Raw genomic sequence first — 13282 nt, 5'->3', positions numbered from 1 at the left:
CGGGATGGGTATGGGGTGCATAATAAAGAAAGAAATTGAATCGTTATGTTCTGGTCTTGTCCTTACTCTCATGGTGGGTAGAGTTAATAGTTCCGTGATTTGGGTGTTCATGGTAGGTTGTTCTATTCTTATGTGAATTGCTTCAAGAATTTATAATCTTCTTGCATCTTGGGTTTTGTCTATTATACAGGTTATATTATATAGGTATATACAGGTTTTTATTATTATATTATACAGGTTTTGTCTATTATACCTGTATAATAGACAAAACCCAAGATGCAAGATTACAAATTCCTGAAGCAATTCACATAAGAATAGAACAACCTACCATGAACACCCAAATCACGGACATCGTGTAGTGTACTTTATGTATTAAAATATATTACTTTGAAACCCATTCACTAAAAAATATTGGGCTACTCTTATTACATATTCGCTACTTTTTGGTCGTCAGCTCGCTACTTTCCGCAATTTGGATCTGGCAACCCTGGGCAGCAGCGTTCATTCGTCGTCTCCCTGTCACACAAGCATCGTCGTCGCCCCTACATCAACACAACAACTTCCACACAAGCTGCTTGTATAATAGAGAAGAAGAGGAGTTTCCACTGATCCCTCTCGAGGACATTTGTCCCAGAACCCATAACATTCCCGCAGGTCAGTAGTTTCTTAGGAAGACTGTATCCTCGCATCTCTGCGGGTTCAAACGGAGTAAGATCAAATAAATTAAATTAAATTTTGCCCCGAGGGGGGCGAGTTTATTGGGCAGCGCCACTCATCCTGTGAGTGAACATACCGCCATAGCAGAATGTACAACACTCCCCAATAGGAAGAAAACCCGCTGGGTTGTTCATCCTGTCAAATAGTACACTGGCGTCTCGACAAAGTTCGTTTTCTGATTGTCAAAATCGCAACATATTATTAGGTTAGGATGTATTATGTTACAATCACATCGTTAGGTTAAGATGTATTAGCCAGCCACTTGGGCTGGACGGTAGAGTGACGGTCTTGCATCATGCAGGTCGGCGTTCAATCCCCGACCGTCTAAGTGGTTGGGCACCATTTCTTTTCCCCCGTCCCATTCCTAATCCTTATCCTGATCCTTTTCAAGTGCTATATTGTTGTAATGGCTTGACACTTTTCCCTGATAGTTCCCATTCCCTAGCTTAGGCTAGGCGCTGTTCATTTACATTAGGTAGGGGTAAGGTTAGAAAGGTTTTAAGATTCTTTGGTTAACTGTCTTTGATACATTCAGTATTCAGACAGTAGGATCCAGAACCTGTGTCTTCATTAAAATTATGATGTTGCACACTTTATGCACACCAAACGTAAAACACATTTTTATTTCTTGTTTATGTTAGGCTCAGATTGGTTTGTTAACAAATTTGTAATACCTGTATAGACAGACCAGACGTGTCTCGGGTCCTTGTTTGGGTCTTGTGTGGAATACTATTTTCTATCATTTCAAACGGATGATTTTTTTAATGAGTTGCAGTACTCATCAATCTCCTGTCAGTCCACCAATTAATGTTTTCATATTTTGAGGACAGCCCACCTCCCATAGCAACTCCATAATCTATCCTCCATGAATAACTCCTCAATCCATCATAATCTGCTTTAAACAAATTGGGAACTCTATGATGTTTTATGCAACTTATCTATGCAATATTAAAGCTTTCATATTGTTGAAGTTTGGTGGTCTGCAAAACTTTTATGTTATCAATATTTTAATTAGTTCACTGCAAATTATTTTTGTATGTTGCTCAATTTTTATTCCTTGCTTAACACTATACTGTATTTCAAGTTTTCTATAACATACAATTATTGTTGACCAGACCACACACTAGAAAGTGAAGGGACGACGACGTTTCAGTCCGTCCTGGATCATTCACAAGTCGATGACCTGGTCAACATACTTCAGCCACGTTATTGTGACTCATCGCCTGCATGCTATTTTCTCTCATTCTTATCTTGGCTATTAGCATGAAACCTATTTATTTGTATCTCTTAATTTGGTATTCTACTGAAATTAACTTGTTTTCTACATTCATCTATATTTCTGCAATTGCAATATAATTTAAGTACACTTAATTCATATATATATCTACTAATAATCTTACCACTTACTTATTCATGCCTGTGCCACCTCTGGGGTGGCTTGATCTTTATCATCAATCTACTAATAATCTTGCTTTTGTGTAGCAAGATTATTACCTGTATATCTTTAGGATATTATGTTTATACCTGTGCCCTTTTTTTTGTCACATTCATCTTGAGAATGTTTCTTAAGATCCCCCTGAAAGTGTCTTATTTTTACCTAAACATTTTCCTCTTTCCCAGTTACTGCAGTTTACAATTGTTTATTACCCTTCAGTCTTCAAATATATGCCATACCTCTATCTTCTAACAGTTTAAATCTCAACATAACCTACCAACAGGAGCTTCTAATGATGAAGGCAAAAACCACTTACCTCGACACACATTAGTGTTTAGCATCAGTTGCATGCATTTCTATCTGTTTATATAATTTTTTCCAATATTTGTCTTGACTGTTGGCAATTTACACTAATATTCCTAAGACAGCCATTTACTTTCAATTCCCCTTCTTGAAAGAATGCTACATGTGATTGGAATCCCTCCCTTGCCACTGACTAAATTAATGGTTGTCCAATACTATACTTTTGAATTTATGCCTCACTCCTAACTTTATTGATATACTGTAATTTTACCTGGCATTATAACAAATAATGAGTTTGTTCCCATTATCCAAAAATAACATTATCCAACTGCAAACAATGTTCCTAGTTCCAACTCTTGGATAGCAAACTCTTAACCTATTTTTCTTATTCTTGGTACAGAAAGCCCAATCTATTTACCTATCTGGTGAGTCCCATCAAGATTCTCTTATTTTGTGTTGGCTTCTTTTCTTGCCTTACCTTTTACCTCTTCTGTGCAGAGTTTTATAATATGCTACATTTTTCTGTTGGTTATTAATTCTGTCGGCATTTGACATCAAGACATAGTTGAAAAAAATACACTTGCAGGAAACCACATGCGCAACAGTAAGATGGCAGACGTGAGAGACATTCTAGAGCTTGACAGGCCACCCACTCCAGAGGTGAGCAAAGAGGTCATCCTTGGCCTGCGCAAGGATGTGCCCAAAAAGAAGAAGGAGAAGGAGGTGATGCGACGGCCTGAAGGAATGCACAGGGAGCTATATGCCTTGCTTTACTCTGATTCAAATAAAGATCTGCCTCCCTTATTGCCAACTGATAGCGGTGAGTAACATACATTAATACAGTACTATATGTTGTTGTCATTGAGTAACTGTGGTGACTGTAGCTGTATAATTTAAATAAATATTTGATTACTTTCAATTCATGATGGCAGAAATTCTCTTGCTTGAACTCTTGTGCTATGAACTTCTAATACATTTGGTATGCTTCTAGGTATTTACTCAAAATACAAGGTACTGTATTGGTATAGGATTTGCTGGTACCATTACCGGTTGTCAAAATAATGCTGTAAAAGAAGACATTCCTCGAGTGGAATACTCTAGCCTAGTAACTTTTCAAATGTTCATATCCTGAAGTCTAGGGACTCCAGGGATGAGAAAGATATTATATACCGTAAAGAATCTATCGCCAAGAAAATCCATGTTGGAATTGCCACCTCTCCTGACCCAGTTGTACTAGCTAGTGCAATTATCTAGTGGTGGTCATTTGTAGCAATAGTTGCTAGTTATATTGTTTCAGAATAATTGGCATCTTAACAGTCCCAGTGATCGTTCAGAAGGAAAGTTGAGTAGTTTGATATGTTGTTTTGTATTCAAGTAAGTGATTTATCTCAGTGGTGGCCATCACTAGAGAACAAAGACCATTTGGAAAGATTCTTGTCTCAATGGGGATCAGAGAGACACAGGTACTGTTGTGTAAGTCGAGATCCCGAGGGATCTCATGTCCCTGACTCAGGGAAGCAATTGAGGTGCTACTCCAAAAGGAGTATTTCATATTTCCCTTGACATTACTGTATTATTTTTTGGGCAAATCATCACACAATTTTATTACAGTATTATTTAAGACAAGAATATCATATTCTGGAGCTCACCCCTTCCTCCTACCCTCCTCCCGCCCCACTCCTTCCCTCCTCCCACCCCACTCCCTCCCTCCTCCCACCCCACTCCCTCCCTACCCCCCACCCCACTCCCTCCCTCCACCAACATTCAGATGCAGTCATTAGGGAATAAAATAGATAGGTACAATATATAGTTAACAAAAACTTTGTATTATTAATAGATGCTCATTTACAGGTCAAGGCTATAAGAGTGTCAAAGCTAAGCTTGGCATGAAGCGGGTTCGACCCTGGAAATGGATGCCATTCACCAACCCTGCTCGGAAAGATAATGCCGTCCTGTACCACTGGCGCCGTGTGTGCGATCAGGGCAAGGACTATCCATTTGCTATGTTCAACAAGGTTACTTTTTCTAGTACAGTAAATGTTAATTTATGATGTGTATGTGAGAGTGTGACCCACACAATGGATGTTTGCAACACTCTTTTAAAACATATCTTCCTCCTTGCCTCCATGATCCTTCTTTCCCCCCTCTGTGTCTCTATCCATCAATTTCATTTCTCTTACATTCATTCCTACCTTTGCTGTGTTTCTGTGCCTGATTTTCTCCATTTCCTATATTGTATTTGTAAATACATGTACTGTATTTAATTACTCTTGAGGTATTTTTTTGTTTTTCCTATGCATGCAAAAAGTTTTGCACACTACTTACATGTTTTGTAGCTCAATATTTTGTAGGTTTCCTTTCCTCAAGCATTCAATTTCTTAGCTGCTACACATCTTGTGTTAACTGCCAGTGTTTGATTAATCCTTACACTGCCATAAACAAAACATTTGCTTTTAAATTTAATTTTCTTTATACTACCATGAATGACAGTAATACATAGTTTGATTTTTTCTTGGCACCAGTTTCTGAGCCAAGGCTTCTCAGTGGCTTTCAAGCTAGTGGCCTATGTGAGGCCACACATGCACATTCCACTGACCAGTCTCTAATGATTTCCTCTACCACCATGACTAGTAACGTTACAAATAATCTGATCGTGTACTGTAGTTGTAAATGGGAAACAGTGGCAAATCTAACCTCAAGTCACCACCTGAGAAACAAACTCGCTATGATACAAAAGAACGAACATTAAACTATTACAAAATTATTCCTTGTAGCAGTGGGGGATAAGTTTGTTGAGAGCTTGATGAGGATACAGTAGCTGCAGTGATGAGTGATTTAAAGTGGACCAGCATTGTCTGTATGCAGGTCTGCACCACCTGAATGCAAATACTGTAACAAGAGGCTACCTGGAGTTGACTAACCACTGCTATCACCCAGACATTGTAAGACCTGTTAATTTCAAATGGGCATAACCAACTGATTGGCTTTAAGCTAGCACCAGGACCAGTGGAGACTGCTACCAGAGTGTTGTAGGAGGCCAACTTGCAAAAGGACATAGGATTAGGTAAAAAGTTAATGTATCTGCTAGAAGGAGATGATAAATTGCAGGCTGGGGCTCTAACAATGACTGCAGTAGAGGAGGTGATGCAGGAAGGGGAGAGAAACTTACATGCATTATGCTTTTGGTGTCAGACACTCATTCCATAACACACGATAGCCATGGGAGCGCCTTATTGTGTACCACTACAATTGATTGCTCTTAACAGAATATCTTGTTTTAGTCTTCATCTGTCTCCTTAGACATATCTCAGTTTATTTGTTCACAGCTATTTCTCTCTAATCACCTCACTTCATGGTACATTTACTATATTGGGATCTGATTGATAGTCACGTTGTTCACGTTTATTAACAATTTGTAATGTTTGAATTTTAGATAATCCTAACTGTTGTAATTAACCTCATTTTGTTTAATTTGTTGTCATTTCATGTACATTGACAAGTCTCTTGTGCTTCCTTACTTTACTTATCTGAACCTTTTATTTCACTCTACAAGCCTGTACTAAAATTTTACTTATGCAAGTTTAGTACATTTCACCTATGTGCTAGAGCCTTTATTCTGTTAATCTAAGCCTATTTTAATCTGTAGACTTTTCATGTCTCTGTCTTTCAGAAAGTGGAGTTGTTGACGTATTCCGATGCAGAGTACAGTGAACACTTATTGTGTGATGGCTGGACCAGGTCAGAGACAGATACTTTGTTTGAACTATGTCATCGATTTGACTTGCGATGGCCTGTCATCCACGACCGCTGGCCATCGCATCTCACCTCTCGTACAATGGAGGATCTTAAGGAGCGCTACTACAATGTTACTAACATACTCAAAAAGGTAACTTGATTCTATTGTGCTCACAGATGCTTTAAATGCAAATTAAGCATATTTTCTTGTATTATCAGAACAATACATACATGAGAATTATTAAGGGCTTGGTTGTGTGAGTGAGTTTCAGCTTTTACTTACAATTGCAGCTCAATAACTTGTCAGGACCCGAGGGAAAGATTGTCAATTACGATGCTGACCACGAACGGAGACGTAAACAGCAGCTCCTTAAACTCTGGGATAGAACTCCAAAACAGGTAACAATCAGTACTGTACGTTCAGTTGTATTGAAAGTGAGACTTGGCTTTTTGAGACCACTTTTGGAAAACAAATGAAAACAGGTCTTTGTATACACAGAGAAAGAATATTTACAAAGTGTTTTGAGGGATTTTCCTTAAAATTAACAGTTAAAATAGCTGTGAAATTAGTGTGGCTTTGCTGCTAGCCATTCATTTTTTGTTCACAATAGTAATGAGCCATTAGTTGATTGTTATTGATCTTGGTTTCTGGGCTGCCAGTTGTGCACTGGCAGCCATTGATTAATATTTATATAAATAAGACTTCAGTGGCTTCTTAAACAATTCACACATATTTATTTTCTGTAATGTAAATGTGAAACAGTAGCTAAATTTCAGAGAGTGCACTTTGTTACTGTAGTTCATTATTATGTTAGGATGAAAAACTTCTTAATGAAATTGAAATAAGTTTATTGAGGTAAAATACACACAAAGGGATGAGGTAGCTCAAGCTATTCTCACCCCGTTCAGTACAATGTGTTCATACATATATAGACACATCACAAACAATAAACATATTACCTCTTAATGCCTTAATGCTTCAGTGATAAGTAATGATCCTTCTACTGCAACACAGATTGAAGAGGAGCAGCAGCTGGTGAGTGAACTGCGTAAGATTGAAGCTCGTAAAAAGGAAAGGGAGAAGAAGACGCAGGACCTCCAGAAACTGATTAGTGCTGATGCTGATGCTCGCAAGATCCCCAAGACAACTAAGAAGAAGATACAGCAGACGAAAATCACAAAATTAGATACAATGGTGAGGGGCATACATAATGCTGAGGGGGGACATGTATAATTGTGTAGAGGCATGTATAATTGTGAGAGGGGGCATATACAATGGTGAAGGGGCATAAGTAATTGTGAGAGGGTATAGCTTAGACTAAGGGAGTTTATTTTTACAGAAAGAATTACTGTACATTCATATGGATACATTCTTTATAACCTGTTTCAAACTCATGGGATTGGGTCAGAGAAGACCATATGTAAAGCATTTGGGCAAATTATTAAAATAGTTCCCATGCATGACAGCATCAATAGATGTCTCGGGGCCAGATGGTAATGTGGTTGAATAATTAGTATTGTGTTATATTAAATATGGTATGTATAACATATAATCATCATTACTAATGGCTTTTCTTTTTTCTGTTAGCCTCCAAGCCTAGAGAGCTGCACAGGAATTAAATTCCCTGATGTGAAGTCTTCAGGAGTCAGTTTAAGGTCACAACGCATGAAACTTCCTGCAAGTGTCGGACAGAAGAAAGTTAAAGCCATTGAGCAACTTCTGACCGAATTGAATTTAGGTGAGCAGTCTGTGTATCTAGGTGCAATTTTGGGTTCCCCTGACTAGATGGAATAAGACGGTTAATTTAACTGTAAGAGAAGATGTTTTTAAGAGTACCAGATTTGTTGTAAAGATTATGAGGGCTCAAAAAGTTACCCAGGGAGAGTAGATTGGTCAGACGTAAACATGGGAGGTGAGCCATCCTTGCGATGTGACATGCTGTCACCGCTGACCTGTCAGTGGATTATGATAAAGATGAGAATATAAAAACAATTTAATTGATGTCTAGGGATTTAATTAATGTAACAAATAAATTAATTAGGTAGTACAGTATAACAAAAATGGATAACCATGGAATTTTAATCTTATCAGAAAAAAGGTACAGGGTATATACAAAAAAATTAATAATGGAGGAAGCTTATTACAACAATTTATCAAACTAACAAGAAGTTTTATCGAAGGAATAAGAAAAGCAGAAAGAAATTACAAGGTACAGTATATAAAGCAGGGCAGACAAAGTCAAATACTAAAGGTTCTTCCAGATATATCAGACAGTGATTAGAGATGTCTGATCCATTTAAAAAAACACAGGTTAAGTAACTAATAACTAGAAAGAACTGGGTGGTATTCTGATTAAGTTCTTTGTCTCTCTGTTTACTAGAGAACAACTTGATATTTTAATGGTAATTGAGCAAGTCTCTGTAGGTTATGAAGAGAAACAAGTTGAATACAATAGTTTAGTTGTTACCAGGGAGGAAGTTATTAAGGAAATATACAAATTAAAGCTCTAGACCCATGATGAAGTATTTGCTAGGGTCCTGAAGGATTGTGGAGATGAGCTTGGTAAGCCTTTGACCTATATACTATAGTAAGTTTTGGAGAAGCTGTATATGTAATAGAATATATCTTTTACATTGTTATTAATGTATACCAACTATGTTAACAGAGACCAATCCCATGGCTGTTGAGGAAGTGTGTCAACACTTTAATGACCTGCGCTCAGACCTGGTGCTCATGTATGACCTTCGCACCATTTTGCTCAACTATGTGTTTGAGTTGCAGACTCTCAAACACCAGTGTGAAAGTTTAATGCCAGATAAGGTAAGATAAATTCATAATTTATTGATATATCTGGAAACTGGAAGACTTCATCCAATATGATATTTATATCAGTTGTTATATGGAGCACTAATTCGGTATTCACTCCCTACAATTACTCTGCCAGGTTTTGGAAATTCCCGAGTCACTGACTATCAACACAGGTGAGGAGTCCCCAAGTCGTCCACGGGCCATTTCCGAGATGATTGATGCTGTAGCAACTCCTAACACACCTAATGTAAGTTGGATATGCTTGTCACTAGTTGTAGACAAATGGTGATCTATGCCAGCACTTTTGGATACATCGTGACATGAAAGATTGATGTAATGTGTATTTCACCAAAATATCTTGGAGAGCTTTGAGATGAGTGTTTTACAATTTATTAACTATTAGGCTGAGGTCAGGGATTTAATGTTAGGGTCAAACAACATTAATTCTCAAGAGGTCTCTAGTGGCATTTTCAAACCTGAATTGTTTTTGGATATCTTAAATTAATATACAAATAGTTTCCTTAGAGCATATAGTTAAGAAATGACAGAGTTCCCAATGCAGTAAGCAGTATTTTATCTATATGCACCATATTTTTCAGCCTTTATTAAAATAAACCAATGATGTCTCTTGTAGTATATGCAAGTTTACATTTGGTAAGAAAAGGGGCTACAATGTCTAAATTGTCAAAAAGAGTGATTCTCTTGAATTTTACAAGAAAGATAATAATTTTAACTTTATATTTATGTTGATTTTTAAGGTTTTCATAATTCTTTTTATTGTTGCAGAGGAAACGGAAAGCAGCCCTGGAGCAGAGCAATGTTCTGAAAAAGATAAAAGCACGGACCTAGTACTTGTGTTAGTTTTAAAGATATATTGTAAATTTATTTGCATAGCAGTTTATCATTATTTTTGTGCTATAGGAATAAAATCTAGACAAAAGAATTAGGTATCCCATGTTTTCACAGATGATTTATTTTCTTTCAATGGTTTCCACACAATATCTTGAGAACATCTCTGCGTATTTACATCTTAGCATTTATGTATGCTGATACAAGGAAGGTTTCTCTTAAAGTTGGGCAGTGTAACCCCTGGTGGCCAATTTTAAAACACATTAATCATTCATCAGTGGGATAGGGTTATGATCTTGGGTGATATCTTGACAACAGATAGGCAAAAGTTCCATGCAGATGCTCAAAATTTTTCCGATGACAGAAATACTCTGCTGCTATCAAAAAATGATTTCAATACTCTAAATTAATGTTCGGTGAAGTGTTGCACCTAGAGCTCCATTTTGTTTATTTAAGTAATGTATCTGAAGAGCAGGCTAAGAAAATTGTTAAAGATTTTTAGTGTTTTATTGCAAGAACTGTGCCATATTATGTAGTATGAAAGTTTCATCTAAAATTCACATGATAGCCTGACAAATAGTAGATACACTGGAACCTCGAATAACGACTTTAATCCGTTTTGGCGCTGTGGTCGTCATGTGAAACTGACGTCATTCAAAATGAAGTTTCCAATTGAAAAGAATGTAAATAGAAATAATCTGTTCTACCACTGAAAAGCATCAATATGATATTCGATGTTTTAAATAATGGAGCAGCCTACCTTACATACACCGAACAAACTTTTATGACATTTTTCTTTCTTCAAATTTGTTCATTTTTTTCATTTTTTGTATAACAAAAGGTTCGTTCAGTGTTTGTTAGGTAGGCTGCTCCATCTTTCTTTCTTAAAAAAAAAAAAATTGGAAAACAGATCAAGTGTCAAAAAGGTTCGTTCATTGTTCGGCAGTTAGGCTGTTACATTTTTCTTAAATAAAAAAATGAAAGAAAAAATAAAACAGTTGAAACAATTTGAAAAACGGACAAATGCCATAAGGGTTCGTTCAGTGTTTGTCGGGTAGGCTGCTCCATTATGACAATCTTTGTGTTTCAAATGTGTTCCATTTGTTTTGTATTTTCATTTATTTCTCAATAATGAAGCAGCCTACCCGACAAACACTGACCAAACCTGTATGGCATTTGTCCGTTTTTCAAATTGTTTCAACTGTTTTATTTTTTCTTTCATTTTTTTATTTAAGAAAAATGTAACAGCCTAACTGCCGAACAATGAACGAACCTTTTTGATGTTTGTTCCGTTTTTCAAAATTCTTCATTTTTTTTTTTTTATTAATAATTTTTTTTAAGAAACATAGAGCAGCCTACCTGACAAACACCAAATGAACCATTTTGACATTTGTTCTTTCTTTTAAAAAAAATAATTTTGTTTTTCTACAAAAAAAGTCAATGCTTTGCAACATCCCCGCATCAATAGCATCAATAAAAATAATGTATTTGCATCGTCGGAGGCGTCTGAGAATGTGCGAGAAGCAGCCCGCGACCCCACCATGTGGTGTTGACGTTATTCAAACAAGCGGTTGCCTAATGAGACGAATTGTCAGCGATTGGGGTGTTCGTTACCCAAATTGGTCGCCATTTGAGGTGGTCGTCACTCGAGGTTCTACTGTATAACATTTTACATATTATTGGGCAGTTTTTCAGTACATCTCAGAATTTCTAACAAATTATGCATTTAGTCTACTTTTGTATACTGTACTTTAACATATATATTTTCAGCCTTCTGTTCATTTGGTTAAATTTTATATAAATACTATAATTATATAGATATAGTATACATATGTACTGTACATTACTAACTAAATTACAGTATACATACTTCAAAAAAAATTATGTATTTGCCTTTGAATAAAGGCATCTACTGTGTAGATTTTCAGCATTGTATCCATTGTAGCCCTTTAAGCTGTCAAGGGGTCTGACAGCCGAGTGGACAGCGCTCGGGATTCGTAGTCCTGAGGTTCCGGGGTTCGATCCCCCGGTGGAGGCGGAAACAAATGGGCAGTTTCTTTCACCCTGATACACCTGTTCACCTTGCAGTAAATGGGTACCTGGTAGTTAGACAGCTGCTATGGGCTGCTTCCTGGAGGTGTGTAACAAAAAGGAGGCCTGGTCAAGGACGGGGGCGCTAAGCCCCGAAATCATTTCAAGATAATCTCAAGATAACCATCATGTAATTTATTCAAATATTTGTACAAGATTTTGATACTGTTATGTAGCCTTTCTTGAAGATTTGTCAAAGTTGTTTTAAGTAATTACTTGAAAATATGTATGGCATAGTGTAATTTTCATTTTTGTACATATCATTGTAGTTTTTACAATTATTTAATTTTGATAGCAAGATTTTTGGCTCTGCATAAGTTAGCAGGAAGTGTTGTATCAGTCGGGTTGTTGTGGTGGATGTGTGAGCCACTGTAAGCTCCAGCCTGTTGGAACATGTCGCCTAACACCCTTACCCCAAGGCCAGGCTTGGAATGTACTAGAATTCTTGAAACCAACTACAGGTAAACTACAGGTTTAGTTGGCTAATCTCATCAGTTAGCTGCCATCTCTTACCTTCCCCCCCCCCCCCCCTACTCTCTCACACACTACCTATCATGGCACACCACATGCCCTCATTACCAGTTTACTTACCACAAGCAGTCATTAACACAGGTCACCATTACCATTACTAAAACAAACATGACTACCACCATTACCATCATTTCCATCATCATTATTACTGCCACTAACTACTATTATCTCTATAAACACCACTCTTATGCAGGCGAGGAGTCACAATATCGTGGCTGAAGAATGTTGACCAAACCACACACTAGAAAGTGAAGACACTACAACGTTTCGGTCCGAAACGTCATCGTCCCTTCATCTTCTTTTGTGTGGTCTGGTCACCACTCTTATCACCATCATTGCCATTACCATCACCACCACGATTGGTTAGTGCTAATTATGCTAAATGAAACTCGTTATAATTCCTCTATTGTAAATATATTTTGTGTAGTCTTACCAGTACAGCAACCACGCACCCACTGTACTAAATACACCAATCTTGACCCCAGAGAAGTTTCTCTCCGGAGGAACCTCTCTTGACCAGCTACACTCAAAACACATCTACATAGTTATATTTTATATAAATCATTATTAATTTATTTGATGTTTATAGTATTTGGAATCAATGTTTTTACTGTACTTTAAGAATTGTTCCCCCCTCCCCGCTCAGCTCGTTGTCGCCGTGTGGGGGCTTAGTGGGCGGCTGCCGGAGTGTGATGCTCCTTGGGACAGTCCTCTGTCCTTTTCTAGCCTTGTGCTCCTGCTGCCGTCCTCTCCAATTCTGCTGGGCATCTTTTCCTTTTCCTTCTGTTTCGTTTTTCTCCCCCCTCTTCTCC

At 37.4% G+C, this 13282-nt stretch overlaps 1 protein-coding gene across 1 annotated transcript; it reads left to right on the top strand.

Annotated features, from left to right (window-relative positions):
- The first annotated feature begins 473 nt into the window (after nucleotides 1–473).
- On the top strand, nucleotides 474–10345 carry DMAP1 (DNA methyltransferase 1 associated protein 1). The gene is made up of 10 exons (XM_045756100.2): nucleotides 474–654; nucleotides 3042–3275; nucleotides 4307–4470; nucleotides 6126–6341; nucleotides 6482–6589; nucleotides 7206–7385; nucleotides 7779–7929; nucleotides 8857–9011; nucleotides 9136–9246; nucleotides 9786–10345. Exons 2-10 carry the CDS (start codon nucleotides 3050–3052, stop codon nucleotides 9846–9848), a joined length of 1374 nt encoding a protein of 457 aa, XP_045612056.2. The 5' UTR covers nucleotides 474–654; nucleotides 3042–3049; the 3' UTR covers nucleotides 9849–10345.
- The last annotated feature ends 2937 nt before the right edge of the window (nucleotides 10346–13282 follow it).

The sequence above is a fragment of the Procambarus clarkii genome, chromosome 60 (genome assembly GCF_040958095.1).
Source record: "Procambarus clarkii isolate CNS0578487 chromosome 60, FALCON_Pclarkii_2.0, whole genome shotgun sequence".
In the NCBI taxonomy this organism is placed as follows: Eukaryota; Metazoa; Arthropoda; class Malacostraca; order Decapoda; family Cambaridae; genus Procambarus; species Procambarus clarkii.
This window is presented reverse-complemented; position numbering and strand designations above follow the sequence as displayed.